Here is a 24,325-nt window from a genome sequence, read left to right as displayed (position 1 = left end):
GGGACATGATGTTTTTACCCAGGTTCGGGCCCTCTTGATGGAGGTAAAACCCTACTCCTGCTTGATTAATATTGATGATATGGGTAGTACAAGAGTAGATCTACCACGAGATCAGAGAGGCTAAACCCTAGAAGCTAGCCTATGGTATGATTGTTGTTCGTCCTACGGACTAAAACCCTCCGGTTTATATAGACACCGGAGAGGGCTAGGGTTACACAGAGTCGGTTACAATGGGAGGAGATCTACATATCCGTATCGCCAAGCTTGCCTTCCACACCAAGGAAAGTCCCATCCGGACACGGGACGAAGTCTTCAATCTTGTATCTTCATAGCCCAGGAGTCTGGCGAAAGGTTATAGTTCGTTCATCCGGACACCCCCTAATCCGGGACTCCCTCAATAGCCCCTGAACCAGGCTTCAATGACGACGAGTCCGGCGCGAAATTGTCTTCGGCATTGCAAGGCGGGTTCCTCCTCCGAATACTTCATAGAAGATTTTGAACAGAAGGATAGTGTCCGGTTCTACAAAATAAGTTCCACATACCACCGTAGAGAGAATAATGTTTGTACAAATCTAATCTGCTGACGTATTCCGTAGCGTGACATCATCCCAAGGCCAAGCCTTCATTCGAATTGTTTTACTGTCCCACCTCAGCGCGTTCAGCGAGGCGGTTTCCTTGGCACGTCTTGCCAAAGCAGAGATCATGTCCCCTTATTCCGGGATTCTCATCAATACGGGCGTGGGTAACCCAACCGTGCCATTAATCACGGCACTTGGGAGATAAGCGAGTTTTACCAGGCTGGTGGGGGCACACAGTTTCGTCCGCTCATATAAGGGGATAAGGATCCACCTTTTCCGTCCACGCCCTCTCCCTCCTTCGCTTATCCATTTCCGCGCACTCGAGCTCCAGCGCCCAAGTCCGCACTTCCCACCTCGACCTTCTCCAGCCATGTCCGGAGCGGGAGGCAGGTGGATCGCCTCCTCCGTCACGGAGGGGCACATCAAAAAGTTGAGGAAGGCTGGATACTTGTCCAACGACATTGCGCACCGGCTTCCAGACGAGGGGCAGCTCATCCCCACCCCCAGGCCCCATGAGAGGGTGGTGTTCCTCCCCCATTTCCTTCGCGGACTTGGTTTCCCACTCCACCCATTTGTTCGGGGGCTCATGTTCTACTACGGCCTGGATTTCCACGATCTGGCCCCGAACTTCATCCTTAACATCTCGGCGTTTATCGTCGTGTGCGAGGTCTTCCTCCGCATCAAGCCCCACTTCGGCTTATGGCTGAAGACCTTCAATGTCAAGCCGAAGGTTGTGGGCAGCCGGCAAGCGGAGTGCGGAGGCGCCATGGTGGGCAAGATGCCCAACATCACATGGCTCGAGGGCTCCTTTGTGGAAACCATCAAAGGGTGGCAATCGGGGTGGTTCTACATCACCGAGCCGCGTGACCCTGAATGGGCAGCGGCCCCCGAATTCCAATCTGGCATCCCCACACGGCTCACCTCCTGGAAAGGGATGGGCCTGTCGTGGGGTAATCCGGAAGAGGTGACCGGGCTCCAAACCTGGGTCCAAAACCTGGTGGACAAGAAGGTTAAACTTGTCTACGTAGTCTAGGTCATGCTCTTCCGCCGGATCCTCCCATGTCAACGACGGGCTTTTAACTTGTGGGAGTTCGACCCGGCCCAGCATCAAACTTTGTCCAGGCTCTTTGACACAACGCACGAAGACGCCTGGAAGGTGCTATTCAAGGGCTCCGAGGTTTCCCCTCCCATTACCGAGGATCGCGGATTCTGCGCAAAGCGCCAAGCCAGCGCAGTAAGCTTGTTTTACCCTTTGCAGGATACTTGTTTTTCATAGTTTGACTCTACGCGGGATCTAAGCTCCCGCTCCTTTGACAGGACTGGAAGAAGACGTCTGGACAGATTGACTGCCCGGCTCCTTTGCCCGAAGGCCCAGTAGATGCACGCTTGGCGAAGCTGCTGGACCCGACACCTCACATGGTGCCGAAGAAGAAGGCCAAGAAGAAGTCCACGGGAAGTCGAAAGAGTTCCTGGCGCCTGGTGGTGTCGGATTCATCGCCTGACGACCCCTAAGCGCACTCCTCCCCCGAAAACGAGGAGGAAGAAGAAGCCTCTCCCCCTCCAATGGGGGGAGGAAAGAAAAGGAAGGCCACCCGAACTGGGGAGGCCGGAGGGTCCAAGAAGGGAAAGACCCTTCTTCCGGACTACTCCACCAGCGACGACGACGGCGGAGAGGAGTGGCCGTCTAGGGCCAAGCCCCTGGCAAAATCGTAAGTATCCGGATACCAGAATAACTCATGGCGTTCCTTTATTGCACAGTATCTTCTGACGCCGAATATAATCATGTAGTCCGCCCAAGGCCCGGCTCGACGCTTCGTCGAGCGGCTCCCTGGATTGGTCGGATGTGAATAGTCTTTGACTCCCGACTGCTACCTCCCCTCGCCCCGCGGACGATGCCGACGTGAAGTCCCAAAAGGGGCTAAGCCAGGAGGAGGTGGTCCTGGAGGCGCCGCAAGGCGACCTCCCGGGATCTAGGCGCAAAGGGGATGAAACCCCAGAGGGATCTAAGTCCGGCCATGGGCTGGACACCGCACCGGAACCCTCAGTGGTTCCGGAGTCCGGCAGGCGGCCCCCTCATAAGAAGGGCAAGCCTATGACGCCGGTGTCCTCCATCCAACCGGAGGCACCGGACAATTTGCTGGAGGTGCTTAACGGCGCCTCCATCGACGAGGAGCACCTCACTATTATGAGTGCGGTGATCCAGAAGGTTCAGTCCGCCAAGAGCAGGCTGACAGAAGCCTGTGCCAGCCTTCTAACAGGCTTTGAGGTATATATTTAAGACATGTAAAAATATTACCGCATAGACATTAGCCCCTGATGCTCAGTTTGGTGGTAGGAAAGAAAATCCGGACTGAGGATCTAAAAAGATATACGCAGGAGTCTAACATAAATATGTCAAGATGGGAATGCAGGCTGCGCTGCTGACCTCTGCCGCACTGACTGCGGAGGTCGATGCATTGAAGAAGAGCCTCGAGCGGTCCGAGAACGAGCTCGGTCTTGCCAAGAAGCAGCTCGAGGACAAGGAAGGTAAGTAGTACCTTATGTAAGTATATAAAAATACCTAGTTGCAAATAGTGACAGGACCAACGTGAGTGTTATAGGGGCCACAACCGAGGTGGCTACCCTGAAGGAAGCGTTGTCCAAGGCCGAAGACAATGCGGCCATGGTGCGCATCGAGCAAAAAAAGGAGGAGCGCGAGTGGAGGAGGTGCGGCAAGAGCTCCACGCTCTTGTGAAAAAACACGAGAGTTTGGAGCTTGAGTCAAAGACTCGAGAGTCCGAGCTTGCCTCGGCTCTTGAAAGCGCCAAATCTGCCAAGGCCGAAGCCCAAAAAGCCCTCCAGGAAATTGAGGCGATGAAGAATATATCGGCGGGTAAGGCATTCTTTATGCAAAGCAAGTACGTGAAAGTGAATTACTTGTTACTTACCCGAGTCCGGAGCTCTGCAGGAGCATTCGCAGATCTGCCCCGCAGTGTGTCCGATGCTGCCGCATTCTACCGAGCAGAGGAAAGGAGCTCAACGGACAAGGTGTTCTGGTCCCAGTATGTTGAGGCCGGACACCCGGTGCCCTTGAGCGACCAGCTGAAGTAGTTGGTCGAGCTCCATAAGGTAGCTGAACAGGCCATGAAGGGCCTAATAGTCCGGCTATGGCCTGGGGGGGTCATGCCCGGGAGCTACTTTGGGCTGGTGAGGCGGCTGGTGGATGCCTGTCCATGGCTTGAAGTCATCAAGCGCTCCGTATGCATCGAAGGCGCCCGTAGGGCCCTTGCCCGTGCTAAAGTACACTGGGGCAAGCTGGATGCTGAGAAGCTGGTGACAGATGGGCCACCGGAGGGGAAGGAGCATCGCAGGCCCGAGATGTATTATGAGGGCGTCCTGAAGGGTGCCCTCCTTGTGGCGAATGAATGTTCCAAATATGTAACATTTGAGTAAACTCGCTCGTGTTATCCTGTGCGCTCAAGACTTGTTCATATGCGCTAAGCAATGCTTTTTGAATTTACAATATTACCTTCTGTGCGGCCACTTATCAAATCTGAGAGATGGCGAGTCGTCGGCTTCTACCCCCATGCCACGAGTGCTGGGGTGTTCGGGATAAACCTGAGCGCTCTTGTTCCCATTATTGGGTCCTTCGAGGGAGGCGCTCAGCACAACGAACAAGGCAATCGGACTATAATGCTTTATCACTCTCACATAGCCATAGAATTCTATAATTTTAAATTTTGGCAAAGCCCCTAGTATTCGGAAGACCGAGTTCGGGGCGCTATCCACGCCTAGGCCGGACAAAGCCAGCTCCTCGCTCTAAGCGGCATAAGTCTTTAGGGACTCGAAACCTCTCGAACAGCGATCGGCTCTCGCCCTATCATGACGGTCAGTTTTAGCTTTCTCTACTGAGGTGCTTAACCCAGCTCAACTGGGGCACAATCGCAGTAGTTCTCCCAGCGCTACCTTAGCCGATATAATGGAACGTAAGCTACCAAAACATGGGAGCCGGGCAAACCCAACTATTGACCCAAGACATGATTCGGAGCCGATGCATATAATGCTATAAGTTCGGGGTGCCGCACTCGTGAGAGTGTTCAGACTTCTCACACCATATTCTGGAGTACTTAAGCCCCTGGTGTGTTGGCCGTACCAAAGTGTACGGTTGCATAATGTCATGACTGAACATATTTACATAAAAAATGAATGCAATAATAGACAAGAGCTATGCATTGTTTATTAAAAGGCTGCTGTGAAAGCAGAACGATACAAATAGTGCGATAAGCAAGAGATGGGATTATTTGACATGTCCCCCTCCAAGGGCAAGCTGCGAGACTTTATGTAAGACAGGTATTTAGCTCGTTATAGAGACCACCTGGATATTTGACGTAGCTTGCTACCTCCCTGGCTGTTGCATCGTGTGTTCGGCGATTGTACTGCCGGACAGGCCTTCCAGAGAATGGAGTCCTCAAAGTAAGAAAAAAGAAATGACAAAATCGGGAGCCCCTAATGCGGTTGAGCCGCATTTTGGGCGTGCCATGGTTGTGCCCCTCCCCCTATGCCCATGATATTTCCAGAGCGTAATTATGTACGCGTGGTACTGGTTTCGCAATTTCGCGAGGGCTGGGGTTGGGGCCGCACTGCTACACTTGCTCGGAACGTGCCAGGCGGTCTTGCTGTAGGTTACTCCGGGCGCGCTTGACGGTGTCTGGACGTTTAATAGCTGGACTGGAGAATTGCCTTGAGAGGCTACTTTGTACTTCCGCCGCGAGGGCCGCCGTATGCTCCTCCGTTCAGAGAGAGCGTTCGGTGTTTCCATTAACCATAATGACTCCTCGAGGGCTTGGCATCTTGAGCTTGAGCTATGTGTAGTGCGGCACCGCATTGAACTTTGCAAATGTGGTTCGTCCGAGTAGCGCGTGATAGCCGTTGCGGAACGGGACTATGTCGAAGATTAAATCCTCGCTTCGGAAATTATCCGGGGATCCGAATACCACTTCGAGTGTAACTGAGCCTGTACAGTGGGCCTCTACACCTGGTATGACGCCTTTAAAGGTCGTCTTTGTGGGTTTAATCCTTGAGGGATTTATGCCCATTTCTCGCACTGTATCCTGATAAAGCAGGTTCAGGCTGCTGCCGCCATCCATAGGACTCTAGTGAGGTGAAATCCGTCAATGATTGGGTCTAGAACCAACGCGGTGAATCCGCCGTGGCGGATGCTAGTGGGGTGGTCCCTTCGATCAAAAGTGATCGGGCAGGAGGACCATGGGTTGAACTTTGGGGCGACTGGCTCCAACGCATATACGTCCCTGAGTGCACGCTTCCGTTCCCTTTTGGGGATGTGGGTTGCGTATATCATGTTCACTGCCCGCACTTGTGGGGGAAAGCCCTTCTGTCCCCTATTGTTCGGCGGTCGGGGCTCCTCCTCATCATTGCTATGCAGCCCCTTGTCTCTGTTTTCGGCGCTTAACTTGCCTGCCTCCTTGAACACCCAACAATCCCTGTTGGTGTGATTGGCTGGTTTTTCGGGGGTGCCGTCTATCTGGCACAAGCGATCGAGTATTCGGTCCAAATTGGACGGGCTCGGAGTACTTCTTTTGAATGGCTTTTTCCGCTGACCGGGTTTGGAGCCTCGGAATCCGGCATTGACTGTCGTATCCTCAGTATTGTCGCCGTTAATGCGGCGCTTGTATTTGTTGCGACATGACCTGCCATTGTTGTCCTTGGTATCCGAATTAGCAGGGCTCTTGGTCATGTCTTCTCCCGCGCAAAAGCGGGTCATGAGTGTTGTGAGGGCTGCCATGGATTTTGGCTTTTCCTGTCCTAGGTGCCGGGCAAGCCATTCGTCATGGATGTTATGTTTGAAGGTTGCGAGGGCCTCTGCGTCCGGACAGTCGACTATTTGATTTTTCTTGGTTAAGAACCGTGTCCAGAATTGTCTGGCCGATTCCTCTGGCTGCTGAATGATGTGGCTTAGGTCATCGGCGTCTGGTGGTCGCACATAGGTGCCCTGGAAATTGTCGAGGAATGCGGCTTCCAGGTCCTCCCAGCAACCAATTGACTCTGTTGGCAAGCTGTTGAGCCAATGCCGAGCTGGTCCTTTAAGCTTGAGTGGGAGGTATTTGATAGCGTGTAGGTCATCACCGCAGGCCATGTGGATATGAAGGAGATAATCCTCGATCCATACCGCAGGATCTGTTGTGCCATCGTATGATTCGATGTTTACGGGTTTAAAACCCTAGGGGATATGATGATCCATTATTTCATCTGTGAAGCGTAGTGGGTGTGCGGCGCCTCTGTACTGGGCTATATCACGTCGTAGCTCAAATGAGCTTTGTCTGCTGTGTTTGGCCTAGCCGTATTTGCCATATCCGGCATGACGGTTATCGTTACGTGTCGTGGGGCGCCCACGCGATCCGGAGATCGATCTTGTTTGCCTTGCCTTGTCCTCCAATATATCTCGCAGGTCTGGCGCCTTTCCCCGTGCCTTGGTATTTTTTGAGCGACGCCGGGGTGCGGCTTGAGTGGATGGCCGAGAGGCCTCTCTGTCGCGGCCACGAGGTGGCCAGTCTGCCGCGTCGTGCGCTGATGATGTAGGTTTAGGTGCTTCCTCCTCTAATTGGTATAGCAGCCTACGCTTTGGGTAGCTCTTGGAGGGGCGTTTGAGTTCGTACTCTTCGGCTGCAAGGACTTCAGTCCATCTGTCGGCTAGCAAGTCTTGGTCAGCTCTAAGCTGCTACTGTTTTTTCTTGAGGCTGCTCGCCGTGGCCATAAGCCTGCGTTTGAAACGCTCTTGTTCGACGGGATCCTCAGGCACGATAAATTCGTCGTCGTCGAGGCTTGCCTCGTCTCCGGAGGGAGGCATGTGATTATCGTCCTCTACCTCTCTGTCTGCCGCTCTCTCATGAGGGCTGGTTTCTCCATCCTCCTGTGCTGAATCTTGCTGGAGGGGGTTGTCTTCGGCACTATCCGGGGTGTTATTATCTCCCGTGCCGGAATCATCGTTTTTGCTTTGGCAGGATTTAGAGCGGCGCTGCTGATGCCGGCGCTTAGGCTGCTTCTTGGAGGGGTTAACCTCCGTTGTTTCATCGCCATTCCCTTCTTTTGGGGTGTCCACCATGTATATGTCATATGACGAGGTGGCCTTCCAGTGCCCTATAGGCGCTGGTTCTTCGTCGTCTCCTGCATCGGCGTCCATACCGTCGATGTCTTCTGAGTCGAAGTCGAGCATGTCGGTTAAATCATCGATAGTGGCTACGAAGTGGGTGGTGGGTGGGATTTGAATTTCTTTGTCGTCCGCATCCCAACCTCGCTGACCATAGTCCGGCCAGGGCTCTCCTGATAAAGAGAGAGACTTTAGTGAATTCAGAATGTCGCCGAAGGGCGAGTGCTGAAAGATGTCTGCGGCAGCGAACTCCATGATCGGCGCCCAGTCACGAGCTTCGTAAAGGACAAGGCTGGTATTCGGCTCGATCGCCGTAGGGATTGCAGCCCCCGAGGCGGTGTCCAGCCACCCGTCCTCGATTGGCGCAGTCGGCTTCGAGCTAAGGGTTGGAGCGGACGCTGGGGCGGCCTCCTGGACACTGTTCGGTGGCAGAGTTAGATCATGCCCATCGTGACAGTGCGGCGCGCCCGGCTGTGGCTCGAATCCGTCGAAGATCAAGTCTCCGCGGATGTCGGCCGTGTAGTTCAAACTTCCAAATCTGACCTGATGGCCAGGGGCGTAGCTTTCGATCTGCTCCAGATGGCCAAGCGAATTGACCCACAGCGCAAAGCCGCCGAATACGAAGATCTGTCCGGGGAGAAAAGTCTCACCCTGGACCGCTTCGTTGTTGATTATCGGAGGAGCCATCGGGCCTAAAGATGACGACACAGAGGAACTCTCAATGAAAGCACCAATGTCGGTGTCAAAACCGGCGGATCTCGGGTAGGGGGTCCCGAACTGTGCGTCTAGGCTGATGGTAACAGAGGACAAGGGACATGATGTTTTTACCCAGGTTCGGGCCCTCTCGATGGAGGTAAAACCCTACTCCTGCTTGATTAATATTGATGATATGGGTAGTACAAGAGTAGATCTACCACGAGATCAGAGAGGCTAAACCCTAGAAGCTAGCCTATGGTATGATTGTTGTTCGTCCTACGGACTAAAACCCTCCGGTTTATATAGACACTAGAGAGGGCTAGGGTTACACAGAGTCGGTTACAATGGGAGGAGATCTACATATCCGCGCCAAGCTTGCGTTCCACGCCAAGGAAAGTCCCATTCGGTCACGGGACGAAGTCTTCAATCTTGTATCTTCATAGCCCAGGAGTCCGGCCAAAGGTCATAGTCAGGTCATCCGGACACCCCCTAATCCGGGACTCCCTCAGATGGCACACCACCGATCTCGCCCAGTGGGCGCATCAATGGAGTAGAGGATGGGGCTGTCGGGCTATAATATTATGGAACAATAAAAAATATAGATACGTTGTAGACATATCAACGCTCGGTAACTATTGCGCCCCTTCTTTATTTTCATTCTTTTTGCATTTTTGTCTAGCACTCCCTTTTTGTGTCTGATATTTGATATCTTTTTATGACTAAAGTTTCAAAATGCCATGAGTTTTGATGACTTATGTTCTAGGCTAGATTTTTTCAAATCTCAACTTGTAAGCACTGTAAAGTAAAAAAACATGAGAATGTAACCTGCCATAACACGGAGAACCGTTTGTGCAGGACGTCTATGCACCATTGTTAGGATCTCCTAGTTCTCATGGCCTGCATGCCTATGTTCCAGGGGAGTGGGTTCTCTCTCCCTCGATATATATGCTTGATCTTTGTAAGAGAAATCATCAAGGAAAGAATTATTCTCTCCAACTAGAAAGGCCATCATGAACTACTCTCAAACAACATATTTGACCAAACAATTGTATTCATTAATGACAATCAGGGTGTGGCTATAACGTTGAACTCTGTAGACTAACCCCCCCCCCTCCCCCAAGATGGGGCCTCTCTGTGAAGACATAATGGACTTGTTATCTGCTTTAGAAGAGCATCGGGTGAAGTGGAGTAGAAGAACAACTAATAGGGCTAATTCCATCATGGCAAGGGAAGGTTGCCCCAATGATTTGTGTAAAACTTGGTTTCATGTTTTTCCTCTTTGTATTTATGATGTTGTGGCTGATGAGGCCTTGGACTAATTAATAAAGGCATGATTTGAATGCACTTAATATAGATTAGCATGGGTGTTCTTCAGCTAATGAGACTATGATCCGGAAGCCTTTGGAGTATCTTTTTAATAGGTGCTTCTATCTGTATGGAAAATTTTCTACTAAAAGTCCCGCAAAGTGTCCCCTTCCTCCACTCTGGAAAAATAAGATAGAGTTGGATGTGGAGCATGGTTGTACCAAAAAATTTGCACATATATAAGAAAGCGGGATCTAAATTTGGTGTGTGGTAGAGTTTTTCTTTCATCAACCAACCATACCCTAGTTGGCGAGCCAGCATGAGAAGCGATAGTAGTCATGGAAGGGAGGCGTACGAGCATCGGCTAGCCATGGTGATGAATAACACCAGTTTCTACTACCATCAAAGACCCGATGTTTCACATCAGAACATGGTTTGCAATAGGTGAGATCAGCCACTACAGGACAAAGACAAAGATGGCCACATGTTCTCTTGCCCAGTTGGTGAGTCAGGGTAGTCTAAATAACTATGTGGACTAGGAGTAGTATGATGTTCCAGCGATCATCGTTGGAGCTGTAATTGGCGACTTAATTAGCCCAGACTTTTCATACCAATGCAAACATACCCAAGCCTAGAGATGCTCTTCACGTCGTCTCGCGAACCGACAACTTTGTGATTCATGGATGTGACCTCACAGACCATCCCTCTGTTTTTCCCCTCCTCCGGCTACTGCTCGTGGAAGTGCCGTCGTACTCTTATAAGAAGGCCATGCTGAAATTTCAGACCGAAACGACATGTTTAATATGCCCAAATATGGTGATTGGCTAAACTCTAGGTACAACAACCAACAACAAGACTTGCTTATAGAGAAAAACAAACAGAAGAAACAGCAAAACAAAGTCACTAGAGGACCAACCAACCAAGTATATGTTTTATAAACAGCCTGTAGGCGGGGGCCAACACATCCACGACACTCTAGAATATAGACTTCACACTGACATCAACACACGACAACAGTTTTCTTTCACAGGGTTACGAGCCCAAAGTTCCGAAGCGAGAATATTCATCTAAGTTTTACGCGCACCCTATAGTGCTAGACACCCTTTGAAAATGGCTACATCTTCCAAGACACATGGACCGCATAATGCAAGGGATTGCATGGGGCCAGGCTCTTCCCCCTTCACTTGCCGCTACTTAGGAGTCAGGACCACATGCCGCGATCTGCTCTTCGAGCTGCAACAAAATATGAATAACAGGTCAATGATTAAGAGAAGTACCTTCCGAAAAATGATTAAGATAAGTCTATGGCACATAATGGTGCTCAAGTCACATGGTTTCACTAATCACCATGTTACAAGTTAGCTAGTTTCTTATTTGGGTATTTGGTGAAGCTTAATTTAAGCTGGGAAACAGAGAATTTCTCCCACTTTTTTTAGCTACCCTATGCATCTACCGAACATGATGACAAAATTACCACATAATCATTTAACGGCTAAAGGAGACTTTTCGGTACCTCAAACTAAGTGCTCCAAATCTAAATGTCAAAAGAATTAGATTAAGGATTAAAGATTGTTCCCATTTCTCTATCTTAATATGACCAATCTATGGGTTATGAAACTAGTGGAAAGTTGGTATCAACATCCAACATTATGCACATACGGTGCTACCTGCATCACGATCTCCAACTCATGTCGCACAATATAGAACTCATTCCTAACAAGAGCCAATGACACGAGAGACCTGAAATAATGCAAAATTACCACATTGTCAAATTCTGAAGAGGTTAACAGAACTGAGATGAAATGGTTCAAAAATTGTAACCCTATATTTCCAAAAAGAAAAATCTCTAGCCATATAAGAATTTAGTTGTGCTATAAACAAAAGTCTAGAGCCAATAAATTACAAGAGAACCATCAAAGAGTAGCATATTCAGATAGTGAACCGAGTAATATCAATAACGTGATTGCAGATGAAGTGAAAAAGCAAATCAGGATACTTCTTAACAATGTTAGATTGGTATATGAGCTGAAAATAACGACAGAAAAGACAACATGAGCTGTCAGGTTTACATAGAGACCTTGAAAAACAATGTTGCGAATAATTATTGTGTAGCAGTATTAAATAAGCTACTAAGTTTTGACCCTTGTTTGTATTGTATGGCATAGAAATTGCCGAAGTGCATGCAGGCGAGGTTCACTTGCTGTGCACCAACACTGAAACATGCAAAAAAAATGCAGATCAGAAAACTAGGAACTTATCAAACTTATTATAAACTGAGACGTCAACTCAATAATATTCTCAAGGAGCCATTTCCTATCATGATTGTCAACTCCATAAATTGTTTGATGAAGCAGAAAAAAAAACACCATTGCCGCTATGTGCAATAGCAGATCAGTAGTACCAGAAATATTTAGAAAATGACAAAGTTTTTCTTGCCGGACCATGAAATTGTCATGAATACCGACAATTCCGCTACACGACACACAACTACAATGAGGTCTTCTAATTTTGGATATACGACACCCAAATGACGTCCATGACGTACACACCCTGCGCCTGACAAATCTGAATAGAAACAACACCGTTCCAATGGTGAAACATGGCCACTGGCATTATGTAGAATTGCAAATCATTAATACCAGCCATGCTTATAAAACGACAATTTTTTTCATTCTCAACCTAGAATAATGGCATTGCCCGAAGAACAGACATGATAGTAGAACAAACGTTTGCAAAACGACAAAAATTCCCCTCGCCAAGCTATACGATTTGATTAACATTGGGAAGAATACCAACAATTTCGTTACACGATATATGACTAAACTCAGCTCTTCTACCTATGGCTATACGACGCCTGTAAAACGACACAAACCTCAATTGTCTGGCCGTGTCATGAGGTACACACCCCGTGCCGACACATCAAAATGAAAAAACAACATCAAAGCTGTGGACAAACTAGAAAAAACACCATTAGAGATACATAGAATAGCAGATCATTAATACCAGAAAAACCACCATTAGCAATACACAGAATAGCAGATCATTAATACCAAGACTATTCCAAAAATGCCAGCAATTTATCCTCATCATAACAATGATATTAATCGGGATACTGGTAACTCTGTTACACTAAACTCGACTAAACTTGATTCTTCTAATTACGCCTATGGGGTAGTGCAACCGACAAATAAGAATCCTTTGCCCAGTATAAACAGATCCGAATCGCACGACATTGACGCAGCGGGCAAACAAACATAGAGTTAAAAATAAGCAGGTGGAAGAGAGAGAAATGGTTTATGATAGTCATCACCTGGAGGTGCACCGCATGAGCTGCTGCGTCAGGGCTTCCACCTCGTCAAAGTCCAATTCAGGCTCCTCCCTGCGATTTCCAGAGCAGATAATTAAGATGAGTCAGTTCCCGAGACAGAGAGCAGACGGAGAGATGACAGAGGGCGTGGGGGCGGACATCTGGAGGTCGATGTCGTCGATGATCTCGGAGGCGTCGTAGATGAAGAGGCGGGAGACCTCGGCGGCGGTGCCCTCGTCCCGCAGCTCCTCGAATGTATCCTCGTCCACCACACCCTGCATCGACATCGACCACGCCAAAGCAAAGGCAAAGGCCAAGTTAGTCGTCCAGCCAAGCCAAAATCCAATACCACACGACTAGAGGGGAGGGGAAGGGCCTCACATTGGTGTACATGCCGGCGATATGGGCGTTCAGCTGCGCCCTCAGTGCTGCGGCTGCCATGGCAAGGCGAGGAGAGGTCCGGCTGTCCGGGGGACTGAGCGGTGCAGACGGGGGAATTCGGCTGCAGATGCGGAGTGAACGAGGATGGGTGGAGGAGAGGAGGTTGTATAGCTGGGCTCACGAGGGTCTCTCACGTAGGCGTTTGGCAGCGAGTGCTCTACTAGCTGTACTGTGTTGTCGGCCGGGCGCCATTAGTTAGCTTGGCAACAGCCCGCTTGCGTACTGCGTGCGATGTATCATGCATGCATGCATGGAGCCACCGGTTGTGTGTCCACGTGTTCATGGAAGTGAGCGTCTGTTTCAACTTTTCCTTTCAAAAAATAATAATTTTAGTACCTCACAATCTTAACTTATATTTTATATCTTATTTTATATATATTTACTAATTGAAGGCACCAAACGAGGCATCACGTTAATCCTACAAAACTAACAAAAATAACCATCTGATCTCAGTATAAAATATCTACAGCCGTTGGATGAAATCGATAAGAGAGTCCTAGCAAATTATCCCACACGTATGTCTCCTTACAAGAAAAATAATTCTTTGTGTGGAACCCAAATAAAAGGGTCACGTTAATCCTATATAAAACTAATAAAATTAATCATCAGATATCAGTATGAAATATCTGCAGCCGTTAGATGAAATCCCTGAGAGTCCTAGCAAATTATCCCACAGGTACATCTCTTTACAAGAAAAAATAGGTCTTCGTATGGAAACCCAAAGAAAAAACAGGTTTCCCCGCATGGCCGCATCTCTTCTGCCAGCGCCACTCCTCCTCCTCTGCCGCCTCTCCATGTTCTCCTATATACTGCAAGGTACGATCCCTGATGCAGTCCATCTAGAAGAAAATGAACCAATTCAATCTCTACTCATTGCCCTTCCACTTGAGTTTTGATATCTCCTTTTATTTCAGGTTTCTGAATCCTAGATGGCCTATGCATATGTGGATGTGTATCCATGGTAGTTTGAAGGAGGGCGCACATGCCGGTGCGCCATTGATATTCGAGGGCGCACATGCGAGAAGGTAAAGGCAGGTACATGTCGGCGGCGGTTCATCATCTACTCCTGCTCTGTTTTTTTCAGGAGATTCTTATTTTGGGGGAAAGTTCTATATTTTCTAGACCCTCTCCCCAGCAGTGCAAGCGGCTGCCTTCCTCCAGATTGTCTTTTGTGATTGGGCAACGATAGGCGCTGGCGCACTGGCCGAAAGTTTGTCCGGTCGTTTGGTAGCCGTAAGATTTGCGCGCTTGTAACCGTTCGATTCTCCCCCAAACTCGTCTCCTTCCTCGCGCGGAACGCGCGCCCCCCTGTGACCCGCGAGATGCATGATTCCACGCCTGGTGATGGACACGACGGCCATGTTCGTCGAGCTCCGCTCGAGGGATGCCGCCGTGGCTGCTAGGGCACGCCATGGCCATGGGAGTCGAGCTCCGCGAGGGATGCTACCGTGGCCATGGGCGTCGAGCTCCGCGAGGGGTGCTGCCATGGCCATCGGCATCAAGCTCCACGAGGGGTGCTGCCATGGCCATGGGCGTCGAGCTCCGCGAGGGCTGTCGCCATGGCCATGGGCGTCGAGCTCTGCGAGAGGTGCCCGATATGGTTGCCGGGACACCACCCACAGTAGATGCACCTCTGCTGATGGTTGGTTCCAGCTTTTGACGATGCCCGTTGCAGCTTATCCGGCGGAAAAACTTGTCATCATCGCCGGCGGCTGTATCTCGCCATTGGATCGTTGCCGGCAAAAAAAGAATGGATGTAGCAAAAATTGTTGCTGGATGTACCAAAAGTCTATTACGGTTGCAGCCAAAAAGTCATCGCCGCCGTCGTCGGGTCACAACTCAGCCTGAACATATGTAGCAAAAAATGAAAACGGTTGTAGCAAAAAGTGACATCGATTCGAGGTCGATTCTGTATTGCAGAAAAATGTGACACCGGTGGCAGCAGTATGGGATGCCGTTTGTAGCAAATTCCGACGCAGGTTGAAGCATGTAGAAAAAATAACGACATCGATTGTTTTCTTGGAGGAGCGTTGCCCTATCCTCGCCGTCCTGAGGTCACCATGCTCGTCGTCTCATGGCCGTTCGCAGGCTCCCCGGGCACCGGTTGCAGCCTCCTTCCCAGACCTTGTCTCGTCTGGAACCATGGCTTATTTGAGAGAGAAGGAGAGATGTTTTGGGGGATAAGATGTGCGGAGGAGGAGGACTAGCAGCAGTCGGGTAGTCCCCCTGGCTCGGCGAAGCACACGGCCGGCAGCGGCCGCCGGTAGGCAGCAGCGCAGGGAAAAGGAAGAAGAAAAATGGCCACGGGAAAGGATGTGTCTGGAGGTAGGGGATGAAGGCAGCAGTTAGGGGAAAGATAAAAAAGGGAGGAGGGGTGGTCCACGTGGGGCCCAACAATAACAGGAGTCTCGCGCGGGGCGCTGGCGCGGGGCGCCAGCACTAGTAGAAAAGGGGGCATTAGTCCCGGTTCGTAAGGGCCTTTATTTCCGGTTCTTGAACCGGGACTAAAGGGTCGTTACTAATGCCTCCCTCCTTTAGTCCCGGTTCAAACTGGAACCGGGACTAAAGGTCGCGGCCACGTGGAGCTCCACCTTTAGTCCCGGTTGGTAACACCAACCGGGACTAAAGGAAATTTTATGATTTTTTTTTTTGAAATTTTTTTTTGAAATTTTTTATTTTCAAATTTCTGAATTTTTTTAACCTCTAATCTTTAATCACCACCCCTCATCACTGCTCAATTTATCCTCTAATCTCTAATCACCCCACATCATTCCTAATCATCTAACTTTCCGAACGGTCACCCATCCTCCCACTCCCCCAGCCTGAGCACGCTTAACTTCCGGGTTCTATTCTCCCTCGTTTCCAAGTCTGCACTTGTTGTTTTGCTGACAATAGTAAGATGTCAATCCTATTAACCCTCAGGAATTTTGCATGAGCATGAAGTGACACATTTCACTGTTTGAGTTTAAAACTACTGTTTTAAAAAACAATAATTATTTAGTAACACTAATATTTCCTGAATAATTAGTTTGACCATTGTTTGACCACAGTTTGACCAGATTTGACCAAAATTCAAAATAACTGAAATAATTATTTAGTAACACTAATATTCTAGAATAATTAGTTTGACCATTGTTTGACCATTGTTTGACCACAGTTTGCATTGTTTTCGATTTTTTCCACTCTAGATCTTAAAAGCCCCGTAACTTTTTTCTGTTAGGTTTTTGAAGATTTTGAAAATGTTTAACGGGGTTCCCCCGTTAAATTTGGATGTAACTTTTCGAGTAGATGATTTTTCATATAAAAAACTTTTTCATCCGAGTCAGTATGCAAAAGTTATGCCCATTTTTACTAAATTCTAGAGAGATTTTGCAAATAAAGTCGAAATTCATATTTGTAAATTTTCCCAACAACTAGACCACATATCACATGGGAAACTTATTTTCTTTTATTTTTTGACATTTTCATCATTTTCTTTTATTTTTTTTAACTGAAAAGGCAATCCAAGGGGGGGGGGGGGGAGGGGGTGGAGTTTGAAAATGGGACCTTTAGTACCGGTTCGTGCCATGAACCAGTACTAATGCCTCAAACCCCATTAGTACCGGTTGGTGGCACGAACCGGGATTAAAGGTCTAACCCTTTAGTCCCGGTTGGTGCCACGAACCGGGACTAATGGGCATCGCACCCTTTAGTCCCGGTTCGTGGCACCAACGGGGACTAAAAGGTCTAGACGAACCGGGACAAATGACCCACGTGGCCCCTGGGCGCACGAACCGGGACTAATGCCCCCATTAGTCCTGGTTCTAGACTGAACCGGGACTAATGGGCTAACCCGGGATGGACCAAAGCCCTCTTTTCTACTAGTGCAGCGTGGCTCGCGACCGGCCGAAGGTTCGGCCGGTTCCCCGGCCTGAAACGTTTCCCTTTGTGATTGCCTAGCATGTCGTTTGACTGTTAGTTACAAGGATTACGTGATATCAATAGAGAACATCACACGTGAAACTTTTCCTACCCGCCATGGCGACAAGTATGTTGATCTATTTTGCTAACTTAATGGCGATGATGGTTGTGTTCATGTTAATAATCCCTGCGGTGGCAATGTCTGGAGGTGTAAACATATGAGCAGATTAATAATCATCCATATACATGGGCAATAGATTGAGAGCAGCAACTTGCAGGTCTGAACATGCTCCCCAAGCCATGGTTCCCAATGGTAAGTTTCCACTGACTATTCATATCTTAATTGTAGGGAGTTGGAATTACTGATCTCACATCGAAATACACAGCACCAAACACACAGACACACACACACATGAGAGGAGTGTCCTTCTTTATCAATTATTAGAATTAATGGATATCGTACTAATATTTGTGTATCTGCCAAATTTCTACCTACTTAAAGCAACATGGGGTGATTTGGTGAGCTCACCTAGGTGCTACTTGCAGAAATCGAAGAGAGGCAGACATCTGGTGACTTCTAATAATTATAGTTTCATGAAACTAGATCACTGTCAACTGTAAATTGTTAGTTTTAGTTAAAGGCCGTGAGACACTTCCTTGAACAAATATTAGATTCATCAAGTTTCAGGTACGGCTGGCTTAAGTACCATGCATGATATTATTTCCATTCGATGAGAGTTACTATTTGTAAATTATTTTTCATTAGCTGGTGATATGTGAAAATTGGTTCAATAATGGCCTCCTGGATCCTACTCCGACTGATGCGTGTTCCTGTTACACAGGGCACATAATCCTCCTCTACTGCCTTGATTAGATTATTAGAGGTAAGAAATATGCACAATCTCCCTATGTACTAGATGGTTGCGTTTTTTAATCCATCCGACCAGGGCGCAACAAAGACCATAGGTTCAAATATTCATAGACAAATGTGATAATTGTTGTCAAGTGACTGATTTTGTCGCAACCAATTTTGTCCTTCATAATTAAATTTTTAGCTGTACACTTGAGCTAAATTGTTGTCAAGTACTCATCCATTGCTTTGTTCCTCAGGGTTGCAATATTATGGTTCCTTACTGTCGAGTCAAAACAGATGTGTACAGTTGAGCTAAATTTTATGTTTAGATCTAGCATGCAAGAGGAGGTATTCAATATCGATTACAGATGGCAATGATAACACTATCAGCTCAATCATCTATTTTAGTCGACTGCTAGCATATTCAGTACTAGAAGGATGAGAGGCCCTCTGCAGGAATTGAACGGCGATCGGCCCCTACCGCTGGCATGGGGCCTCCTGTACAATATTGTGTTGCTTGCTCGAGGCTTGGAGGAGGTACGGTACTGATGTTCCTCTTTGAAGCAACACTAGTAGAAAAGAGGGCTTTGGTCCAGGCCGGTTTAGCCCATTAGTCCCGGTTCAGTCTAGAACCGGGACTAATGGGGGCACTAATCCCGGTTCGTGCGCCCAGAGGCCACGTGGGCCATTTGTCCCGGTTCGTCTGGACCCTTTAGTCCCGGTTGGTGCCACGAACCGGGACTAAAGTGTGCGATGCCCATTAGTACCGGTTCGTGGCACCAACCGGTACTAAAGGTTAGATCTTTAGTCCCGGTTCGAGCCACCAACCGGTACTAATGGGGTTTGAGGCATTAGTACCGGTTCATGGCACGAACCGGTACTAAAGGTCCCATTTTCAAACTCCACCCCCTGGATCGCCTTTTCAGTTTTAAAAAAATAAAAGAAAATGATGAAAATGTCAAAAAAATAATAAAAAAAGCAAGTTTCCATGTGATACGTGGTCTAGTTGTTGGGAAAATTTGCAAATGTGAATTTCGACTTTATTTGCAAAATCTCTCTAGAATTTAGTAAAATGGATAACTTTTGCATACTAACTCGGATGAAAAAGTTTTTTATATAAAAAATCATCTACTCGAAAAGTTACATCCAAATTTAACCGGGGGAACCCCGTTAAACATTTTCAAAATCCTCAAAAACCTAACAGAAAAAAGATACGGGGCTTTTAAGATGTAGAGTGAAAAAAATCGAAAACAATTCAAACTATGGTCAAACAATGGTCAGACTAATTAATCTAGAATATTAGTGTTACTAAATAATTATTTCAGTTATTTTGAATTTTGGTCAAATCTGGTCAAACTGTGGTCAAACTGTGGTCAAACAGTGGTCAAACAATGGTCAAACTAATTATTCAAGAAATATTAGTGTTATCAAATAATTATTGTTTTTTAAAACAATAGTTTCAAACTCAAACAGTGAAATGTGTCACTTCATGCTCAAGCAAAATTCCTGAAGGTTAATAGGATTGACATATTAATATTGTCAGGAAAACAACAAGTGCAGACTTGGAAACGAGGGAGAATAGAACCCAAAAGTTAAGCGTGCTCAGGCTGGGGGAGTGGGAGGGTGGGTGACCGTTCGGGAAGTTAGATGATTTGGAATGATGAGGGGTGATTAGAGATTAGAGTTTAAATAATTCGGAAATTTGAAAATTAAAAAAAATTAAAAAAAAATCAAAAAAAAGTCATAAAATTTCCTTTAGTCCCGGTTGGTGTTACCAACCGGGACTAAAGGTGGAGCTTCACGTGGCCGCGACCTTTTGTCCCGGTTCGTTCGTGTTAGAATCGGGACTAAAGGGGGGAGGCATTAGTAACGACCCTTTAGTCCCGGTTCATGAACCGGGACTAATGGCCCTTACGAACCGGGACAAATGCCCTGTTTTCTACTAGTGCAAGTATGGTTGTGGCCATCATCGCTATGGCGGCACAACGTTTCACATCCTGGATTCCATTCAAGGGCATAATGCTCTCCTCTCCTGTCCCAATTTAGCACAGTATCCCTAATTCCCCTCTTTCCAGGTCTTTTTTCCATCCTTTTGAATTCATATTACCCCCAACGGACATGATGTATCATCAGGAAAGATTGCAAGCAGAAGATAGATGATGTTTGTCAGGCGCGTGAGAACTGAAAATCTTGGTTTTCCTTTTGTGGATACTGCAGGAGAGCGGTATGTCTGAGCACAGACATAATTAATAGTGCATAGTTGTGTCCTTTTTCGTACTTTTTGCTGATGAAATATCCATGGTTTCACATGCATGAGTTGGAAAAAAAATCGGTGGATGCAGCAAGGTTTGATTAATATGATGGTAAGTATTATTTCCAAGTGTCAAAGCTTAAGAAAGATGGATCCCACTATGAAAGGTTATGGTGAACGAAGAGGTCAAAAAAGATATTCAAGCGTTGCGTTCAATATCAACGATATGTGGTTGGCGTCTTCCATCATGCAGCCAGCGACTTTCACGGCTGCGTATCTGTTCTTTCGTGTTACACTGGTGCAAACCAAAGAAGCCTCCTGTATATCAAGTTACTGCTGGGCTCGCCTATGTGTTCTTTGGTGATTAGGGAAAAGAAATATCGAGAAGCACATGGCAACCATCTGCTGATTCCTCACCGGCTGCCTACATTTTTCTATGAGATTGGATGGTGAAATTGAAACATGAGACTCTCAACAATGCAGCGATTAATGTTTTTCCTGGATCACCCTTTCTAGGCTTTTGATTTGAGATAAAAATCTGAAATTGGTTTGCCCTACTGTGTTTGCTTCCATTGTTTAATCTACCAGGTGCATATGCAAAGAAAATGTGTGCCAATATATATAGTATAAGCTAAGCGTGTGATAGAATATGATTTTGTTATGCATTATTGCTTTTCCACTTCTACATCTCAACAGTACTACCGCACAACTACTCCCTATATAGTTCTGTTCGATGGTGGCCTCTACGATCTAAGGTACATATATAGTTTAGGGTAATTATATTTTCATAATTCAGAATAACTATATTTTCATAATTTAGAGTAATTAGATTTACTAGCGCATATGTTGGTCAAGAAGCTTTTGGCATGACATATACTGCTAGCTGTCCGATAGGGCGATCCGTAGGATAGAGCCTGTGCACGGGAGTGGATCATCGCAAAGCAGACAATGCCAAACCGATCATACTTCTGTGCCATTGCAGCAACATTCACACTGAAGCTATGGTCTAAATCTAACAAAGTTCTATGTACCATATCTAAATCTTATTTACACAGCACATGCACAGCTATTTGAGCAATAATTGGCGAATATAAGGAAAAGATACATTTTATGGCGTCAGTTGGATCCTTCTGTTTAAAGAAAAATGATGTTTATTTGAGTATTTTCTTTGTGTGGGTTTGAATGTAATGATGTAAGAAATAATTACAATTTTTTTTTAGTTTTTCCTACAAATATGCATGTGAGTCCTCAACATGTTCGATTTTGTATACCATAACAACTGCATGCGCTTGATCAATGAACTTGAGAATTCATACGTGTCCACTTTTAATTCTGCCTGAAATTTGAAGACTAAACACCACTATAAAATAAAAACTGAAAAGCATGTTCCATGTTTTATGTTTCCAGTTATAGGCTTACAAAGTATATTTACAAGATTCTATGATGGTATATCTAGCCCGTGTAGGTGCACGGGTTGATGATTAGTGTTTATAGGGACGAATAGAAAACCACCCACTCTCCTCTGTCTCACTTAAGTGAATTGGTTTCAAGAGCATTCCGCCACTTATTATGATTTTCACAGTTTCATTTTCAACCCCGCCGCCTACATGCCCTTTACACCCAGTCATTCCAAAGAGTACTTCCCCCCACCCCCACCCCCACCCCCGTCTTAGCGCGGCTGCTGGCACGGAGTTAGCCTGGGCTTCTTCCTCGAGATATGTCATGATCGCGCACTCAACGTAAGAGCTTTACAAGGAGCATTGACCTTCTTCACTCACGCGATATTGCTGGATCGGGCTTTCGCCCATTGTCCAAGATTCCCCTCTGCTGCCCCCCATGGGAGTCTAGGCCATGTCTCAGTTCCAGTGTGGCTAAACATTCAAAAAGACCAGCTAAGCATCATTGGCTTGCCAACCTTTACCTAACCAACGAACTAATACTACGTAGGCTCACCAAACAGCGCTTTGAACTTTCTTCAGGATTCGGCCCGAACTATCCAGCAGCTTTCCACGCATTACGCATCCGTTGGTCACTTTCTTCTCAACTATTCCAATTAATTCCAGCAAACGGAGGCTTTAGGTCAAAACCGCAGCGCACGCTCAGTAGTTTTGAAGCAAGGCGAGACAACTTTAGCTATGGGGTTACCTAACCAAACATGGCGGTCAACCCCTAGGGATAAGGCATGCTTCACGAGTTTGTGAGCTTCAACATTCAAGCTCCTAAATTTATGGCTAATGTACAATTAGTAAAAGTAGCCTTCTGATCTATGATCTCAGTTATGATTGCTCTGTAGATAGCTGCGCTCTTCTGATGTATATCTGCAACACCACCTTGCAATCTGAAGCCACCTGAATCTTCCTCTCATAGAGATTATCACCAAGTGCAAGTGCCACCCTGATTGCTGAAGATTCGACAGTAACAAGATCTGATATATGTGGGAACACAATGGCCGACACACCCAGAAAATTACATGCTTGATCTCTGCATATAGCTCCCATTGCGCCTCGAGTGTCGCCTGGTCCAACCGCCGCATCCACATTGACCTTCACCATATCATCCCAAGGAGCGATACATTGACTTGGCCTAATCACGTGTGCCCCTGGAACTGGACTTTGAGTGCTTTGGGTAGCTCTCAGCTCAGTTAAGTAACTCTGCACAAAAGCCTGAAAAGTGAAAGGGCTTTTATATATCTCCTCATGTATAGCTTTGTGCCGAGCTCCCCATATCGTCCACAAAAGTGATCGTAAACATGATAAAATCGTCCGCATGTGATAACACCTCATGCATGGTGAATAGCCATTGTTTGGCGTCATCATTTACATTCAGACTCAATAGCTCGACAATTTGCTCGTATGATAGTGCCCACGTGCTCCTTGAAACCAAGCAATTCAGCAGGGCGTGCCTGCACATATCGTTAGACCTGCACAAACAACAAGCACTTGTCATCGACATGTTTCTATGATGAAGAAGGACATTGTGAGTATTGTGCTAATATTCACATGAACACCTTGATTTTCGGGGGGCTTTTATATGCCATAAGTCTATCCATCCTTGACAATCAGCCTCTGAGTTTGATCGGCCACCCTGCTCATACAGCCATGATTCTCTACTGATCTTGGTTCACTGTATCATCTTGTAAGCAGAATGCCCAGTGAACATGCCCCTTCTATCCTCAATCCAAGACCAAAAATAAGATATTTGTCTCGTGCAAAGAGGGATCTTCAATATAGTCTCGGCATCAATGGGAATAAGTATCGATTGAATAAGTTGTTCATCCATTGATGACATAGTGTGATCAATGTGTTCAGCGAGCTTGTCGGCGGCTGTGGTGTTTGTGAAGTTCTCGGCCTCTTTGTATGCTCTCTAGTTATCCTATTATTGTTCCAAATATCAGGGGATTCTCCGTCTCCTATTCTCCTTATCAAACCCTAAGTCATTAAGTCTTTCCCATGGAAAATAGTCGGCCATATATGTGATGGATGTGGTCCCAAGGTTGCATCGGAAAGAGGGTTATTTGGATAGTTTAGAACTTTTAAGATCAATGGAACTCAGAGAACTGGGATGGTCTAGCAAGCGCCAGGCTCAATTGGGGGTAGGGGTAGCTATCTCGTAGATCATGAATTGGATCCACATCTCAATTGTGTCCAAGGCTATTGTTGATGGTTTAGTGAATCCATCATACGACGCCAAAAGCACCGTGTTGCCTCGGTAAGTCCAGAGCCCATCATCCATGACTCCCTCCTAGTCGCCTAAACAAGAAAATTGCAGCATGTACATATTATTGTTGAGTGGCCAGATCTTCACCTCTTTCGCCAAGTCCCAAGCCACCCTCATGTTTCTGAAAACCAGT

At 47.0% G+C, this 24,325-nt stretch overlaps 1 protein-coding gene across 3 annotated transcripts; it reads right to left on the bottom strand.

The window, feature by feature from the left end:
* Positions 1-10,627: 10,627 nt before the first annotated feature.
* LOC123094182 (histidine-containing phosphotransfer protein 2-like) lies at positions 10,628-13,612 on the bottom strand. Of its 3 annotated transcripts, none has more exons than XR_006445764.1 (6): positions 13,412-13,612; positions 13,190-13,305; positions 13,034-13,102; positions 11,801-11,936; positions 11,391-11,463; positions 10,628-10,956 (listed from the first exon to the last, which is right to left on the bottom strand). XR_006445764.1 is itself a non-coding variant. In XM_044516241.1 (6 exons), the coding sequence occupies exons 1-6, from the start codon at positions 13,469-13,471 to the stop codon at positions 10,918-10,920; spliced, it is 429 nt and encodes a 142-aa protein (XP_044372176.1). In that variant the 5' UTR covers positions 13,472-13,612; the 3' UTR covers positions 10,628-10,917. The 3 variants fall into 3 exon arrangements, 2 of the variants coding, with proteins under 2 accessions (XP_044372176.1, XP_044372177.1); XM_044516241.1 differs by having other exon boundaries at positions 11,865-11,936; XM_044516242.1 differs by lacking the exon at positions 11,801-11,936.
* Between the last annotated feature and the right edge of the window lie 10,713 nt (positions 13,613-24,325).

The sequence above is a fragment of the Triticum aestivum genome, chromosome 4B (assembly GCF_018294505.1).
Source record: "Triticum aestivum cultivar Chinese Spring chromosome 4B, IWGSC CS RefSeq v2.1, whole genome shotgun sequence".
Taxonomy (NCBI): Eukaryota; Viridiplantae; Streptophyta; class Magnoliopsida; order Poales; family Poaceae; genus Triticum; species Triticum aestivum.
This window is presented reverse-complemented; position numbering and strand designations above follow the sequence as displayed.

Bases quoted from the DNA above. Each gene is read 5' to 3' on its own strand.
- LOC123094182 (XM_044516241.1), bottom strand. From the start codon at position 13,471: ATGGCAGCCGCAGCACTGAGGGCGCAGCTGAACGCCCATATCGCCGGC. The intron at 13,306-13,411 runs GTGAGGCCCTTC...ATGTCGATGCAG, and splicing joins TCGCCGGCATGTACACCAAT to GGTGTGGTGGACGAGGATAC. The intron at 11,464-11,864 runs GTCAAAACTTAG...GCATTATTTCAG, and splicing joins GCCATACAATACAAACAAGG to GTCTCTCGTGTCATTGGCTC.